The 19465-nt window shown below is 34.2% G+C and overlaps 2 protein-coding genes across 2 annotated transcripts; both read left to right on the plus strand.

The window, feature by feature from the left end:
- Window positions 1–1631: 1631 nt before the first annotated feature.
- LOC131944787 (uncharacterized) lies at window positions 1632–7097 on the plus strand. The gene is made up of 4 exons (XM_059305601.1): window positions 1632–1674; window positions 3602–3781; window positions 4339–4494; window positions 6946–7097. Exons 2-4 carry the CDS (start codon window positions 3616–3618, stop codon window positions 7095–7097), a joined length of 474 nt encoding a protein of 157 aa, XP_059161584.1. The 5' UTR covers window positions 1632–1674; window positions 3602–3615.
- Window positions 7098–11528: 4431 nt separating this feature from the next.
- On the plus strand, window positions 11529–18874 carry LOC131944766 (uncharacterized). The gene is made up of 4 exons (XM_059305579.1): window positions 11529–11606; window positions 16250–16432; window positions 16970–17125; window positions 18659–18874. The coding sequence occupies exons 2-4, from the start codon at window positions 16264–16266 to the stop codon at window positions 18820–18822; spliced, it is 489 nt and encodes a 162-aa protein (XP_059161562.1). The 5' UTR covers window positions 11529–11606; window positions 16250–16263; the 3' UTR covers window positions 18823–18874.
- The last annotated feature ends 591 nt before the right edge of the window (window positions 18875–19465 follow it).

The raw sequence follows: 19465 nt of genomic DNA on the forward strand, positions 1-19465 counted from the left end.
CATAAAATTTAAGAAGCTAAAATTGCGTTTGTGTTTTTCTTGAACCTCTCACTGCATTCATCATTACCAACCATACTAATGACGTCATAACAGAGGATAATTTCAACAAAGTCTTCAAGGTATTTATCGTCTGTATATCTGGCTAATTTTTAGCATGCACCTCGGTAAATGGCTAGGCCGTATGAAAACGACTACCCCTGATATTTTATGATGTCATAAAACGACCCTGGAGAATAACAAAAAATGTTTTGCAAGTCGGAAAAACCCCATAGGGCCGTTATTTTTGTCTAGATGTCGTATTTTCTTATATAAACATAGCAATTGTTTGTAAAAAAAAGACAAAGACTACGTCATTCGGTCTATATACAAGGGGAATCTTTCTAAAGTAATTATTTTTAAATTATTTTTATACTATTTTAAACAAAAACAGAAAATGACGAAATACAGCATTCGTGTAAGTAAGAATTTCGTTACATATTAAAGAATATATACCAATTAGATTGTATGGATTAACTTCAAAAGTTAATGTAATATAATCCTTGCTTTATACTATCTAGGTAGCCTCGGTCTGTAGATCTAATTACCTTGCGAGTAATACGTTTGCGAATATTCCACCAAGGGGTTTCTAACAAGAAATTACTGTTTAAACTTAAGCACGCCACATAATAGCCAATCACCAATTAATAGATCATTCAAATTCTCAATTTGTTTTTAAAACCTAACCGAGGCAAGGCAGATTGCCTAGTATATTAGATCATATCAAGAACAAATCAGCACATAACTATATGCCAATATTAATTAACAGCTCTGTAAACATAAAAACAGGCACCAAATCATCTACCCTGACAAGTAGGCCTACACCCTGAATGAACATATTTTTTGCGAAGATCTGAACTTTGTAACATCGCTTGTAAGTATCATACACTTTTTGACACTGGTTATGGGTCGGCGTGTTCGTGTTCTCGAGTTCGAACCCTCGGGCAGATGAGGTTTGACAGCTGGAGACAGCAACTCAAAATTGAAAAAAAAACCTGCTGCCTTGTAGATTTTTCTTGGTTGCACAAAGGCTATGGAAGCAAATCCAAAAAAGAAAAGCAGGCTGAAATCGGAGTCAACGACACGTATATTTTTTAAGGGGGGGGGGGGGGATCTGTTTCAACATTAAAATTATGACCACAGAAGAAGAAGATCATTATATACCGAAGTCCCCTGGCTGCTGCCCTCTCAATCCAACCTAACATAAATCATATCAGAGACGCACACATAAGTTTATATTAAAATATTCTCTAATACTGTTGCTGTCATCAAAGTCAATTACAAAAAGAAACTGAGAATTCAACTGTGGTTCTCCACACAGTTAATCAAGCCAGCATCTGGAATGGTTTCATTTACGTCACAGCTGGTCCTTGTCCCTCCCCTGTCGGCACAACTTAAATATCAATACTCTAATTGCGGGGTGGGGCGCTCAGGTCAAACATTCCTAGCAATTGTGAAACCACTCACTAGATTATCAGTATCTTTTTGAAACAATGGGTCCTTGTTACTTAACACACAGATACACAAATGTGTTGCATCTCGTTATTGATTATTTTATCTCTGATAGAAAGTTTCTGAGACCTATAAAATGAGATCGGCTTTTGATGGATAATTGTTATTGACATTCACACAATTCAGGTAAGGGACGTCTTGTCCATCTAAGTTTGTTCTTGATTTGGTTTGATTGTACTTTGATCTTGACTAAGTTTGAACTAATTATTATCTTTTTTAAACTTGATCTAATTTTGTACTATATTTGGCTTGGTACGCGGATCTTCGACCACAGGTGTTTTTGACCATAGGTGCTTTGACTATAGGTGGTTTGACCACACCGGGACTTTGACCACATGTATTTTGTATTTAGATGGACTATGATCACGTGGTTTTTTTACATTGGTCCTTTGATCAAAGGTGCTTTGTCCATACAGTAAAATAAAAATAGTCAAACAAGTGTTACGTCATTTATGAATGACCGCTAAACCCGCTGTTCTCCGAAGGATAACGGGTTGTTTAGTATAATTATTAATTATATACATATGTTTCGTGTTCATTAGAAGTGCAATTGTTTTAAGTCATGCAATCCCATTAAATAATTAATAAAAGTAAAGTGGGAGGATAATGGGTGGTCTAGTAAACTACTAATTATATGCACATTTTACCTGTTCATTAGGAGTGCAATAATCTTAGTCATGCAATCCCATTAAATAACTATTGAAAATAAAGTGGGAGTGATTTCCCTTTAATGTACTTGTATATTTCTTTTTGAACAGCAATGGAGATGACACTTTCAGTGCAATCTGGTTAAAGAAATGTTTTATTGATATTTTGATACTTTATTTTTATTTTTTAAATAGAATAAATAGAAAGAAACATATTTTGCACTAAGTGAACGTCAGAGTGTGCTAAATTGAGCTGAAAATTAGTACTTTATACATAAATTTTAAGTAAAGTTTAAGAAGTTAATTAATAATTTAATTAAGTCCGTTTAATTCTCAAAGTAGGCCTCATCGAATCTCGAATTATGTGTAAAGTTAAGATGAATCAGTTCGGTAGAAGTTATATTTTTTGAGAAAACGAAAAAACCGTAGTATTTCATCCGGTCACAAAAAATTACACACAATTTAAGATCTTATACCCATTTATAAAATGTCGTTCATCTAACTGAAACTCTACTTATGTTATCTGTATTTTAGAAACCAGAAATAGAGTTAAGTACCACTTCCGGACTACGGAGGTCACTCAAAATTAGAACCTTATACAAATATAAGATTGTGTAGGCTTTCTTATGAAATATCGTCTACTTTACTGAAACAGTATTCAAGTTATTTTGTTCCCATATCAAACTGGCATTATGGCCAAACTAAGTTTTTCTGACTCAGAAAAGTTATAAAAAGTTAAAATATGTGAAAATCTCGTTTTACATTTTTGCACGATTGCATGCATCCTTTATGTTCCGTATTTTATTCTTTTCTTGTTTTTTCGTGCATAATTAGTATACAAAAAACTTGTTATTAAAACGTTTTGCATTAATTTTTTCTAAGAACATTCTTAACTGAAATAGTTAACTTAAATTGACATCGTTCCTATTAGTTTTTTTTTTCTGTAAGACAAATTTGATTTTCGTGATCTACGAAGAAAGGGGGGGGGGGTTTGTTTTGAACACACCCCTCGGCCTACTTCACTGGACTCGGAAAAAAATCAGAATTCAGAACATGCATGGGTTTCTATATAGTGCTTAGATTAGGAGTCGCTCCACCCCACCCCCTAACACACACATACAACATAGATGCTGGGTACATTGTATTTTTCTACCACTTTTTATAAACGTATATGCACGTTTACAGTGTGACACAAGTTACGCGTGGCTCAGATTAACAGAGGTAATAAGTAAACTAGTATTAATCACATTCAATATATACGCAAAATTGTATTTGTTTATATTTGGCTTTTATTGATGTACCTGTATTTAGTCTTATATATATATATATATATATATATATATATATATATATATATATATATATATATATATATATATATATGCATTTTATTATTTTGTTTTCAGACAATCCTTTTAAAATGACTCAAATCGCTGCTCTAGCTGGAGCCGCAGGCTTCATAGGTCTGGGGAGTCTACTGCATCTGGTTGGCATGGCAACACCACATTGGTGGAATATTGGTTCGGGTAGTATTGGACTATGGCAAGTCTGTGAGGGCAATTGTTTAACCATAGAAGACAAAGCAGGTAAAAAAAATGGTACCTTTCTTGCAGAAAATAAAAGCTCATTTTCATCCAGAAAAAGTAGTAGCTAATTTTAATTAAATAATTTAAAAAATATATATAATAAGATCAGCTGTAAAGATATTAACGGTTAAATGGGATTATGCGGTCGCGTGGTAGATCTAAGGATTTATAACCTAAAAGTGTCGAGTTCGGATCTTGTGCTTAGATTTCTAATAGTCTACTCTGATGTGTACTTGCCTCACGTCATGGGTAATCAAGACTGAGTGTATGTTCTGACCATACTTTTACTGATACGGACAGGTCTGGAAGTCTACTATACTATTATAACATAGTACTATATTAACCTAAAGGAAATGTTTAAAAAATGATTGTTCAGGTTAAGGTTATAAAGAATTACTAAAAAATAAAGTTTGTGTTTAGGTTTTGAATATTTAAACTCGCAAAGTTTACTCGCACCACGTAAATATCCATAATCATCCATATCCACCCACTTAGCCCTATCCCCTCCCATTAGTCCTTCACAACTAGCTCTAACTTTAGACCCCTTCCAATTTCAGGCTGGCTTATAGGATGCGATTTCCTTTCTGTGATGGGTGTGTTAAGCAGTGTTGCTGCCCTCGTGCTGATAGCTTTCATTTTCTTCAACGCGTTCAAAGGTCGTCCACTACACTCAAAGATTCCTATTTTCCTTATTGCAAGCACCATCTGTGCAGGTAACTCAGTACGATACTTGTAAACTTAGTGGCAGGTAAGTCATTGTGGTACTTTAAAAAAAAACACGACACAACTATATTGAGGGTTCTCTGTGTAAGTGGCGTTGTTGAAAAAAAACACTATATTTTTGCAAATCTCGACGTTTTACGCCTCCCTGAGTCGGAAAAACATAATTTTGCAATCTCGTCAGTATGTCTGTGTATGTGTGTGTGTGTGTGTGTGTGTATGTGAACACGATAACTTGAGTACCGTTAAAGCTTGGTTGATGAAATTTTATATATAAGTACTATATCAAATTTATAGTTCTGTATTAACTTTTCAGCTATTTCCGGTAACCGAAAGTGGAACTTAATCTACTTTCAATTTTTCAAAAGCCTGCAACTTGAGTACTGTTTCAGATAGACTAATGAAATTTCACATATAAGTAAAAAAATCAACTTTTCTGCCTTCTGTCAAAGTAATTTACGCGTTTTCCGATTTCTCAAAAAACTCATTTGAATTTATAAAGTACTGATAATACTCCGCCTTATTATACACAGATTGTTTGGCGTTCACTTGGTGCGTAATTCTTTTTTTTTCTCTAAGATTCTATTCTATTTTAAAAAGTAAATAAAAATGGATTTAAAATATTGTCTATATCCCGAGGTGCCATCTCCCGTCGTGTTATATAAGAATACTAGCCGTCCCGGCCAGGCCCTGCTCTGGCTTCTGTGAAAAACCTTTCTGTTAAAGACCATTACCTGTGTGTTTAGTAATCATCATAAACCCGGCATTGCCCACCCAAACCACAACCAACCAAAACCAAAACAACAAAACGCAAACATAACACAATTACAAATACAAACGAAAACAAAAACCTAACAACAAACCCAACCACAACCACAAACACAAATACCAACCAATAACAACACAAAAAAAAACGAAAAAGCAAACGAAAACAAACCAAATCCAAACGCAAAACCAACCAAAAACACAAATACAAACCCAAAGAAAAAACACAAACAAAAACGAAAAAAGAAAGAACAAAAACGAACCAAATCAAACCGCAACCAACTGACGCAAACCCAACCTAAACACAAAGAAAACACTAACGCGAACATAAGCGCAGAGTGCTCACAGTCTAGCCCGGGGCGGAATCGCCTGTTTTAGCTTATTAAACGACTATAGTACCCCAACTTATTCATAGTCTTTTGCACTCACTTAAACGAACGCGCCTGTTTCAATTTAATGAACAATTATAATACTCCAAGCTTATCCGTAAAATACCTACAACATTTGCACTTGATCAATCCCCGCTAATTATGTAATTATTTTTTTTCCCAACACCAAAACAAAGTAATTGAAAAGTAAATTCTTTTCCATTAATGCAATGGTTTTATAATGGGAAGTAATTGCGTTTTCCTAATTTATCAAAGGGAAGTAAGTGCTATAGGACTAAATAAAGACATAATTAGAATTTTTGTAATAGATGATATTTTGTTAAAACTTGTGTTTAATAAACATGCCGAAAATTACTACTTTCAGTTTGATAAATGAAAATTATTTCCCAAAACTTTCAATATTAATTTTTTAACTCATAAATTTAGACCATAAGGATTTTAATTATCTAACACTTAAATCCATAGACAAACAAACTTATTACATACAGAATTGAGCTTTACATATTAGAAGAATATTCAAGAAAGTTTAGGGGCGATCACTCCCTGTTCATTTTTCAAGTAATAAACTCAAAATAGCCACGTAAGGTTGGAAATTTAAATAACAGCGCATGTAGGATGTGCTCACATAGTCAGGTATGTAGAGATCACGAGAAAAGAGGGAGAAGTGGTTTGTTACGAAACACGTGTAGCGAGAAGTGTCCTTAAGGTTGAGTAAAAGGGATCTACGACAAATTCCCGAAAGACACTTGCCCGAATGCCGTTTGCCCGAAGGCCGATTTCCCGAATGGACACTTGCCCGAATGCGACAAATGCCCGAATGCGACAAACGCCCGAATGGACACTTGCCCGAACGCGACAAACGCCCGAATGGACACTTGCCCGAATGCGACAAATGCATTTAACATTTACTTTTCTAGACAATTTCCAGACTTTGCACGAATCCTTACCGCGCCAACTTTTTTTGTGGACGTCAGAAATGGATGACCCCATATCGTAATTGGCTTCAGTGTTATTGATAGTATCACCATTAACTTATAGCAATCGTTGTAGTTGTGTCCAATGCAAAATGGGAAGATTGTTACACTGTGAGCCAATCGATTTCAATCACCTCTTCGATTTTTGTGAGAAAAAGCTATATCTAATTTATGTAAAGCTAAAAAATAAATTGCATTTCAATTTTACGGACGCTAAAATACTTTTAATGATAAATTTGATTTAATTTAATCTTAGAAATGGAACCCTATATTATTTTGTTATATTTACATAGTTTTTTTTCTTTTAAAATGGCAGCTACGTTTATCATCATCTGTATCATCATATTTGCAAGCCAAACGCCAAACGCAAAAAGACTTGCGTATTCCTTCTACCTCTCTATTGTGGGCGGAGTTTTGATCAAAATAGGTGGAATAATCGGATTTATCAGCAGCAGACGATTGAGTTAAGGTCCAAAGAAACCAGACGATTTTTTAAGTGTTATACTTTGCTCAATTGTTTGTAATTATTTGCAAATAAAATAAAACATCTTTGTTAATATTTAGATCTAGCAGTTTCATGGGTTTTTTTTTATTTCAACGAAATGGTGAAAGCACTCCTCTTCTTCTCCTGTTTAAGATGTAGAGTTGAGACGAAGCTAATGTATCAAATGCAAGTATTCTTGATACACATTTTACTATTTTTAAGGTGTGTATAGTGATAGATAAGTGTGTAGGGATATGTGAGTGTTACATAAAGATATCTGAAGATACCACACTAACAACATAGATATGTAAATCCAAAATTGATGTGGAAAGACACTTTATTCACAAGTTTAAAAAAACACCTTTTGCATATATGTATATATATATATATATATATATATATATATATATATATATAGATATATAGATATAGATATATATATATATATATATATATATATATATATATATATATATATATATATAGGGGAATTAAGGGACTTAAGTGCAATACAAAACTTCAAAGAATACAATATTTGCTTAATATATATTGTGTGGTGATGTAATGTGTATGAAAGGTGTATACGTGGGACGGATCACTGCGTGTGTGTATGTATTCTGTAACCAGACGCGAGTTGTTGACGAGGATACAAGGGAAGTGACTGGTCAAGTGACAGCGGTTTTGTGTTGTGTTGTGAGCGAGAAAAAGGAGGTGTGCGGGGATGAATGCGGAAGGGCAGTTGAAAACCTGGGTGAAAAGTTAGTTGCCTATCTGCTAAGAGTTTTTGTTGGTGTGTCCATATACCTTGTTATACGATATCTTTGGCGCCCTCACATTTTGGTGGGGCTGCGAAAAAGGTTTTACTTACATAATGAAGATTCGTATGGAAAAAAATTCCACAACAGACTACCACCCAAAGCTGAGGACTTCAAAAACTACGTGCTAAAGTGGAGATGAAAGTAGAAAACATAATTGAATTCATATTGATCGATCAGTAGTACTGTCTTAAACATAATTTTTTAAAAGTTTAGTTTAAGCAAGCCATTGGTACACGTTACACATGGATCATATGCCTATTTTGTTTAAATGTTATACTTGTTTGAGAAGAATATTTTATAAAATAGTTATTGGTTTTAAAATGTAATGCTTTACAACACGTTGAACCGTATAAGTGGTAAATAGCTAAAATCCAACACAGTTAACAGTGGCGTAGCTAGGATTTTCGGGCCCCCATGCAAAAATAGTATTGGGCCCCTAAGTTAATCTGTAACTTGTGTATTTTATACGTCCATAGATGTGTATTTATACGGTAAAATACCTTTGATTTTATATCATTTTTTTGAAAAAAGAAACTAACAAATTAACAGTAAGCCTGTAACCTTTAAGTAACCTAACACAGTAGCTTCAAGAGGCGGGGGCCTTACAATTTAGGCGTGACACCATGACGAAAACTCGTAAAATGTACCATCAAAACTATGTTTTATTCAGTTAAAATAATAAAATATTAAGGAGAGGGTGTAACAACCCACTGGAAATGCAAAAATGTTAGACGGGGTGGGAGTGACACTCACTAAACGCACCAGGCGATATCGAACCTTGTGACGCCACTAACCAAATACAAATTTTAAAACGTTGCTCATGTTTTTTTTTCTTTTTTTTTCTTTTTTTCTTTCTTATAAGTTTGCAAAGTGATTAATATTCTCATTGAAGTCTATTTTAGCTGCTTCTGTATGTTTAATACTTAGGATAGCCAAGTTACTGACCCAAAGGGCATATTTACAACTTGTTTCATAACATCATCATAATGGAGAGACTTGTGACGCACAACTATATTACTGCCAAGGCGGCTGGATAACACACCTAATTTTCTTTAACTATTGATTATAGCAGACCTCAGTATTGCTAGGGCATGACTCTCATTAGAATAAGTTTATGCGCTGTAGTACTCACGGAAGGAGCCCAGGGCGCCGGCTGATGCACATGTGCAGGTTGACTGTTGAAATAAGCAGTAGCCCTGACCCCTTGTGCAGGACATCCAATTAACTGACCCCGTGTGCTAAGAAAGCCTCTCCGAACGAAATAAAAAAGATATTTAATGGCAGAAAACTTTGCAGGAGTTTCTTTCTGGCTTCTCTTCGAGGGGAGAGGCACTGCTCTTCAAGTGTGGGGTTGTGGTAGGAAATTTCACGGTCAGTAGAGGTTTATCTGAATTATTCTAAACGACTTCCCAATGTTTCTTGGCGATTGGATCATTTTCGTATTGATGCATAAATAACAAGGAAACAAACAAAAATCTTTAAATAGTGGCATATTGATTAGAGATAAATTAGATCAACAAGCGAATTGTGATTAAGGTTAAAACTAGAAAAACATTGACACAGTTATGACGTAGCTTATTGTGAAAACACTGTCAAAGTTTGTTATTAAAATCAATGCGCAATTGTAATCATGGATGGATGGAATTTCACTGAGGACACTGAGGACAGACAGTTTAGAGGGGAGGGGGTGCAGGTTTGTGGCGGTGGGGTAGAGAGTTTTTAGTGATGCGTATAAATTTGCGGGTGCCGGATTCCAATCTCACAAAATAGTCAATGTTCATGTTTGTTTATATACTAATTCGCTTAACGGCTTGCCCGACAATGCATTAATGCCTATTATTAATACCGATGGGCCTTGTACAACCCCCGCAACCCCCCCCCCCCCCCCAGTAAGAAAGGTTTGGGGGCCATTTTATTTTTTAACCACTTCTACAGTAGAAAAGAAACTGGATTTCCGTTTTCTTTTTAAAAAAAATTTTATAATACAAATATTAAAATTCCAATGTAAAAGTTATTAAAAATGTAAAGAGGGAAAAGGGTCCCTAATTACCTTGGGCCCCTATGTCATGCTTACGCTAGCTTTTCGGTAGCTACGCCACTGACAATTAATATAACATAGACTACCAATGCCTATAAGAAAAATTAAAACCAAATTATATATATTATTATTCAACATGTTACATGCCCACGTTGATTATGTGATTTAAATGTTTCTGTTAAACCCCAGCTTCTCAGTGGTATTTTTTTTTCAATATTTTTTTTTACCTTTTTTGCCGAGGAAATAGTATACATTTCATAGCATACGTCTTCATCAACAGATCTATAGATCTAAATCAAATTTGAATGAAATAGTTCATTTTTTCCTTATTCTAAAATTGGAAGATGACATCATTAGTATTGTGTATCATTTTCGACATTTGATTTTCAATTCTAATTTTACTTTCTCGTATACAGAGTATATTTTGTATGGTTTGTATGAGTCTACTCTGATTGATGTCAGAGAAACGCGCCATATCTGGGGAAAATCTGTACAGCAGATAAAACTGACCAGTCGCATTTCTCTATATAATCATTGTAATTTATGTGAAAAACAAAGAATAATTTCAACAAAGATTCTAAGGTATTTACCGTTTGTACATATGGCTAGTTTTTTGCATGCACCTCGGTAAATGGCTACGACCACAACCGATATTTTGTTATGTCATAGAATGACCCTGGAGGGTAACAAAAAACGTGTTGCATGTAGAAAAATAACAACATAGGGCCGTTAGATTTAGTCTAGATGCCATACATTTCTTATATAAGCATAGCAGATGTTTGCATTAGCATTTTGCTAAGATTTAAACTCTGAAATATCGCTTGTATGTACCATACACATTTGACACTGGTTAGGGGTCGCCGTGTTCGAGTTCTCGAGTTCGAACCCTCGGGCAGAAGAGGCTCGATAGCTTGGGACAGCAACTTTTCTAGGAGAGACAACTCCAAGATAAAATAAAAACTGCTGCCTTGTAGATTGATCTTGGCTGGACAAAGTCTATGGAAGCAAATCCTTAAAAGAAAAGCAGGCTGAAACTGGAGTCAACGAAACGTATAGGTACTTAATTGTGTTGTGGGTAATCTCTTCCAACATTTAAGTTAAAAACGCAGAGGAAGAAGATCATTACAAAACGAAGTCCCCTGCCTGCTGCCCTATCAGCCCAACCTAACAAAAATCATATCAGAGACGCACAAACACACATAAACTTAAATTAAAATATTCTTTGCTGTCAGCAAAGTCAATAACAGAAAAGAAACTGATAATTTAGCTGTGTTTCTCCACAGGGTTAATCAAGCCAGCACCTGGAATGGTTTCATGTACGTCACAGCTGGTCCTTGTCCCTCCTCTGTCGGCATATCTTAAATATAAATACTCTAATTGCGGGGTGGGGCGCTCAGGCCCAAACATTCCAAGCGATTGTGAAACCATATACTAGATTATAAAATCAGTAGCTTTATGAAACAATGTGACGTTATTACGTAACGGAACGATAAAGAAATTTCGTCAATCAGTATTTTATCTCTGATAGGTCTCGATGACTCACGATAGTAGGAGTGTCTTCTGAAACGAACTTTGTGAGACGTATGAAATGAGAACAGTTTTTGATGATCATTGTTATTGACATTCACACGATTCAGGTAATGGACGTCTTATCGATCTAATTGTGTTCTTGATTCGGTTTGATTGTACTTTGATCTTGACTAAGTTTGAACTAATTATTATCTTAATTAAGATTGATCTACGTTTGTACTATATTTTGTTTGGTAAGTGGATCTTCGAACAACGATCTTTGACCATAGGTCTTTGACAACAGTTTTTTTTTTTTTTTACATTGGGCCTTTGATCAAAGGTGCTTTGTCCAAACAGTAGGATAAAAATAGTCAAACAAGTGTGACGTCGTTTATGAAAGACATCCCCTAAACCCACTGTTATCCGAAGAATAATTGGTGGTCTAGTAAACTACTAATTATATGCACATTTTACGTGTTCACTAGGAGTGCTATTGCTCTTAGTCATGCAATCCCATTAAATAATTATTGAAAATAAAGTGGGATAGATTTCTCTTAATTGTACTTGTATATTCCTTTTTGAAAAGTAATGGAGATGACACTTTCAGTGCAATCTGGCTAAAGAAATGTTGTTATTAATTTTTTTGATACTTTATTGTTTTTTAAATCGAATATAATCGAGTAGAAACAAAATATTTTGAACCAAATGAACATAATTAAGCTGAAAATTAGTACTTTAATACAGAAAATTTTATCAATTTTAAAAAGATAACTAATATTGATAATAATCTAATTAACTCCCATTAATTGACGAAGTACATCGTCATCGAAGCTTGATCTATAGGTAAAGTTTGAAATGAATCAGTCCAGCAGAAGCTATATTTTTTTGAGAAAACGAAAAAACCGTAGTATTTCATCCGGCCACAGAAAATTACTCAAAATTTAAAGATATTACTAGACTACCCGTTATCTAGTTAGATAACTGTGGGTTTTGGGGGGTCATCCATAAATGACATCACGTCTGCCAGTACTTATCATCCCAAAATAACCAGACCCCACATTCAAAAAGACGTTTTTTATATTTTAAAACTCTACTAAACTCTACTTTATTTGCACAGTGCCCCGCCAAGTCTCAGGCATGTTTGTATTTTTAAAAAAAAACGATTCCGGCCGAGCATGGCTCTGACCACACTATCCCTTCATATGCTGAGAACATAGAAACAGGTGAACTCTACTTCACCTGCCCTATGCCCGCGAGGTCCTGATAGTCAACCTTATCATTCACATATAGAGCTTTTTTTCTTTTTTTTTTTTTTTAAATAATTGAAAACATTGTTGTGAAAAGAAAATAAATCATTTACTATTACTAAAGTCATTGTTCTAAACTTTTATAATCAATATGGTTAATCTACCAATGAATATATCAATAAATTAATTAACGGCTTTAAATTATTTTAACAGTGTGTTTAAGAAAGAACAATATTTACCACCCAAAATCCTATTTTACAGCTCTACATATAATGCAGATTCTCCCCAAAAAAAATTTAAAAAAAAAAATGAGTTATCAAACGTCACTATTCAGTCAAAGTTAAGCCATTGTTCTAAAACTTTAAAATTAATGTGGTTAATCTACCTATGAATAAATCAATAAATTAATTAACGTCTTTAAATAAATGTGTGATTAACAGTCTGTCTGCAATCAAAAATTGTTCTCCACCTACATACTATTTTACAGCCCCCCATATAGAGCAGTTTCCTTACAGTACCAAATCAGACAAACATATAAATATTCAAACATGTAAACAAACTTGAGTTTTAGTAGTATATAGATACCTTTTTATAAATTTCGTTCATCTAACTGAAACGGTATTTATTTTATCTGTATTTTAGAAACCGGAAATAGAGTAAAGTACCACTTCTGATTTACTGAGGTCACTCAAAATTACAAAGTGATTAAAGTACTTGTACTTGTATTTGAAATTTCGTCTACTTAACTGAAACAGTATTCAAGAAGAGAGAAACGTGCAACTTACTGTTACCTGAAATTGTACAAAAGTTAAAAGGAACCTTTGCATACATTTTATTGCTTCTATTTTGAATTCAGTGTACCTAGCATTAATGGTACTCCAGTTATCAGCTTATCAAACGTTGATAAATAACTAAAAATATCTTTTAAAACATATAGGCTCTATGAGCTTTGGTCTACATAACTTAAACGATACTCAAGATTATCTTGTTTAAACACACGCACACACAGACACACACACATACACAAACGGGCATGAAAGCCAAACTAAGTTTTTACGCACCGGAAGGTTATAAAACGACAAATTTTGTCAAAATCTCGTTTTATATTTGAATTTGAGCACGATTACATGCATCCTTTAAATTCCGTACATGATTTTGTGGGTAGGTGTAAAACTGCGAAAACTATTCAAATTTAATTTCATTTTTCTGCACAATTACACTGAAAAGTTCATAAAACGATTTTAATGATTTTATTTTTTTTTCCTTCATAATTATAAAATTTCATAAAAAAACGTTTTAATAACAAACTTTTGTGTAATAATGCACTAAAAAATGAGAAAATAAAATATACACTAGTATTTAAATAACTATAAAGAAAAGCGTGATTTACTTTAGTATCTCTTGGATATCTTTACTAATATTTACGAAGAGACCCACGCTTTTCTTTATAATTATTTAAATAGTACCCAGTGTATAATTTATTTTCTCCTTTTTTGTGCATTATTACATATAAGCTTGTTATTAAAAAGTTTTTATTAATTTTTTAAAGTACTTTACATGTTTTTATTTACAATAGAGTTACATGACTAAAACCATTGCACACCTATTGAACGTGGTGACGCGTGTGGGGTAGTTGGATAGGACTGATACTAAATTGGTCACATTTTTAAATTAATTCATAAAAAATTAATCAGGCGACAAATTAAGTCAAATTTAATGTCATGATGCATTGTCTTCATGTCTTGACCCACGTACCAATCACGAACCGTATCTGTCAGTTAGAAGTGCCTGCAATTTCGCTCGGCCGATTCGATCTAGACTGAAGACAGACTGACGACAGATTGACGAGGAAGTGAGTTAAAGAAAAGCTTGTAATAAAAGCTTGTTATTACAACGTGTTGCATTGATCTTTTAAAGAACATTCTGAACTAAAAGAACTTCGTTGCTAGTACTAGTAGTTGAGTTTTGTCAGACAAATTTGATTTTAGTAATCTTCAAGGGGAGGAGGGGGTGTTCGTTTTGAACACAACCTTCGGCCTACTTCACTGGGCCAAATATCAAGAAAAACTCAGAGTTTAGGCCATGCGTGAGTTTCGATGTAGAGTTATGCCTATATAATGCTTAGATTAGGAGTCGCCCGCCCGCCCCCTCCCGCCAACACGCACATACAACATGGATGCTGGGTCCAGTGTATTTTTCTAACACTTTCTATAAACGTATATGCACGTTTACAGTGTGACTCTAGTTACAATATGGCTCAGCGTTACAGAGCTAGTAAGTAAACTAGTATTAATCACTTTCAATATTTACACGCAATTGTATTTGTTTGTATTTGGCTTTTTTATGTATCTGTATTTAGTCTTACTTATATATATATACTAGTCGTCCCGGCCAGGCCCTGCTCTGGCTTCTGTGAAAAACCTTTCTGTTAAAGACCATTACCTGTGTGTTTAGTAATCATCATAAACCCGGCATTGCCCACCCAAACCACAACCAACCAAAACAACAAAACGCAAACATAACGCTAACACAATTACAAATACAAACGAAAACAAAAACCTAACAACAAACCCAACCACAACCACAAACACCAATACAAACACAAAGAAAAAACAAACAAAAAAGCAAACGAAAACAAAAACCTAACAACAAACCCAACCACAAACACCAATACCAACAACAACAAAAAAAAACAACGAAAAAGCAAACGAAAACAAACCAAATCCAAACGCAAAACCAACCAAAAACACAAATACAAACCCAAACAAAAAAAAACACAAACAAAAACGAAAAAAGAAAGAACAAAAACGAACCAAATCAAAACGCAACCACTAACGCAAAACCACCTAAACACAAAGAAAACACTAACGCGGGGCGGAATCACCTGTTTTAGCTTAATGAACGACTATAGTACCCCAACTTATTCATAGTCTTTTGCACTCACTTAAACGAACGCGCCTGTTTCAATTTGATGAACAATTATAATACTCCAAGTTTATCCGTAAAATACCTACAACATTTGCACTTGATCAATCCCCGCTAATTATGTAATTATTTTTTTTCCCAACACCAAAACAAAGTAATTAAAAAGTAAATTCTTTTACACAAAATGCAATGGTTTTATAAAGGGAAGTAATTGTGTTTTCCTAATTTATCAAAGGGAAGTAAGTGCTATAGGACTAAATAAAGACATAATTAGAATTTTTGTAAAAGATGATATTTTTTTAAAACTTGTGTTTAATGAACATGCCGACAATTATTACTATAATTTGAAAAATGAAAATTATTTCCCAACACTTTCAATAGTAATTTTTTAACTCATAAATTTAGACAAATGCGCACGATAATTGTCTAACACTTAAATCCATCCAAGACCAACGACAAACATATGCGTTACATACAGAACTGAGCTTTATATTTTATATATATATATATATATATATATATATATATATATATATATATATATATATATATATATATATATATATATATATATATGCATTTTATTATTTTGTTTTCAGACAATCCTTTTAAAATGACTCAAATCGCTGCTCTAGCTGGAGCCGCAGGTATCATAGGTCTGGGGAGTCTACTGCATCTGGTTGGCATGGCAACACCACATTGGTTGAAGTTGAATGATCCGGGTAGTATTGGACTATGGCAAGTCTGTATACAATTCTGTTTAACCATAGAAGACAAAGCAGGTAAAAACATGGTTTCTTTCTTGCAGAAAATAACATTTCATTTCCATCCAGAAAACGAAGTAGCTAATTTCTATTAAATAATTTTGAATAGAGAAGAGAATCAGCTATAAAAATATTAACGATTATGCGGTCGCGTGGTAGAGCTAAGGATTTATAACCCCAAAGTCTCGAGCTTGGATCTTGTGCTCAGATTTCTAATAGCCTGCTGTGATGGGTACTTGCTTCACGTCATGGATAATCAAAACTGATTGTATGTTCTGACCATACTTTTACTGATATGGACAGGTGTGGAAGTCTACTATACTATTATTACATAGGGATCTATTAACCGAAAGGAAATGTTTAAAAAGTGATTGTTTAAATTAAGGCTATAAAGAATTACTCAAAAATAAAGTTTGAGTTTAGGTTTTGAGTATTTAATCTCGCAAAGTCGCACCACGTAAACACCCATATCCATTCATATCTACCCACTTAGCCCCACCCACTCCCATTAGTCTTTCACCACAGGCTCTAACTTTAGACCCCTTCCAATTTCAGGTTGGCTTATAGCATGCGATTTCTTTTCTGTGATGGGTGTGTTAAGCAGTGTTGCTGCCCTCGTGCTGATAGCTTTCAGTTTCTTCAATGCGTTCAAAGGTCGACCACAACACTCAACGATTCCCATTTTCCTTACTGCAAGCACCTCATTGGCAGGTAACTCAGTAAGATACTTGTAAACTTAGTGGCAGGAAAGTCAAAATCGGACGGCCATCCGGTTGTCACCAAGCTTCTTTTGGAGCTTTCTATGGGTAGTCTAGTTATATAAGGTGGGAACAACACATTTTTAAAGCGCCTAAAGTCTCAAGACAGCAGTCTTGCAGAGATAACCACGCTCGTTTAAATGAACGAATGATGGATGGGTGATGGGCTGTTTCATTGAAGACCAACATAAGTAATCATATTAAACGTCGCATTAGTGTCAAAACGGCAGTGCTTGTTTTTTTTCTATAAAATTAGCCGAACCGTCGGCGGTTCCAGTACATGACGTCACGCGCGAGCGTTAACTCGGTGACGATGTGCTAAGTGGGGTTCAAGAATTGTGACGCAGCATGCTTTTTACATTTCTTGACCCTTTTTAATAGTTCTATCGTCCCCACTGACAAAATGGATTACCAATGAATTGAATACGCGTCATACTTCTACAGATGGTCTTTCTCCCACAACCATCCCGTTTTTGGAAGTAAAAAACCTTACCCGTCTCAAAATCACATCGCTGAGCTCTACTCAACCTCTCCCCACCACAAATCACAATTTCTATCTGAAACAATCATATTTGTTCTGCAATAGTGCACGCTTTCATAACTATCTCAACCCCGTAAAAGCGACGTCATTTATGGGCGGTCTAATTTTTATTTGATTACTGCTAAAAAAGTGTTCAAAAGTTCGACCTCCCAACGATTGTTGTGGTCTTGGATGCAAAGGTCTATTAGTCATATTAGGCATATATTAAAACAATATAAAACCATATAAAACCACAAAATCAATACAACAGACATGCGAATAGACAATGTTTCAAGGGAAACTATTACTGTTTTTGAAACATGGCCGCTGCTTATATCTATATATATAATTCTCTTCTTCGAGCCGTTAGAAAACAAGCTGCAAACGCTCTCCCTACCTCCCCACCCCTACATGGTTTTAGTGAGCTGTGTTCACTCTAAATGTTTACAAGCAGAGCCAACGATTTTAAACGTAGGGGGGGAGGAGGGGGGGAGGGAAGGAAGGGGGGGGGTTATGGTCCTTAACGAGCTACTTATAGTGTTTTAAAGAAATATTTTCAGTGTCAGCGTTGGTACTGTCGAATTCACAAATTATGAATTATTGAAAATTAGAAACAACTAAATAGCGGCGTATGTTATGCCGCGGGCCGGCTCGTATTATATATTCTTATCGTTGTCTCGAAAGGGGTAGTTTAAAGTTGATTCCAGGATATTTTTGACTGGTTTGGTTAAATATTTTGTATTCAATTTTCTGTTATATTATGTAAACTATGTCATAAATATGGTCAAATGAAAGATATATTCATTAGTTACCTCCACCGCACATTACTATTTTGAAGTATTTTCGTTGGAATTTACGATTCTAAACTAAGGTTTTCCCTACGTTTGATGAAATTAAACCTTAGAAATTGAAATCTAAATTGTTTTTTTTTATATTTACATAGTTTTTTTTCTTTTTAAATGACAGCTACCTGTATCATCATATGTATCATCATATTCGCAAGCAAAACGGTACACACCTCACTGCTGGGTTATTCCTTCTACCTCTCCATTGCGGGCGGAGTTTTGATCACAATAGGGGGGATACTCGGATTTATCATCAACAGACGATTTAGTTACGGTCCAAAGTAACCGGATGATGTTTTTAGTGTAATACTTTGCTGTATTGTTTGTAATTATTTGCAAATAAAATAAAAGCATCCCCACTGAGTGAGGGTTACATAATATTTAGGTCTAGCAGTTTCATGTTTTTTTTTATTTCAACGAAATGGTGAAAGTACTCCTCTCCTTCTCCAGTTTGAGATGGAGACTTGAGACTAAGCTAATGTATCAAATTCATGTATTCTTGATACACATTTTACTATTTTTAAGGTGTGTATTAAGGCGATAGGTAAGTGTGTAGGCATATGTGTATTTTACAAAAAGATATCTGAAGATACCACACTAACAAAATAGATATGTAAAGACAATTTTTTATTTGCAATTTAAAAAACAAACATTTTGCATAGAAATATATATATATATATATATATATATATATATATATATATATATATATATATATATATATATATTGTTTTAATAAAATTATTTTATTAAATGTGCGCGCCTTTAAGCTTGATATTCTAGAAAAAAATTAGGCAAATACTTAATGTATAAAGAATTAATAATATCTAAATCAAACCAGTACATTTTAATACTAAAAAGTATAAAAAATAATAAATACATAAAAACGTTTATAATTACAAGCTTTTATAAATGCACTAAAAAGAAG

This window comes from Physella acuta, unplaced genomic scaffold, assembly GCF_028476545.2.
Source record: "Physella acuta isolate Inbredline_101_S28 unplaced genomic scaffold, ASM2847654v3 ptg000508l, whole genome shotgun sequence".
NCBI classification, from domain to species: domain Eukaryota; kingdom Metazoa; phylum Mollusca; class Gastropoda; family Physidae; genus Physella; species Physella acuta.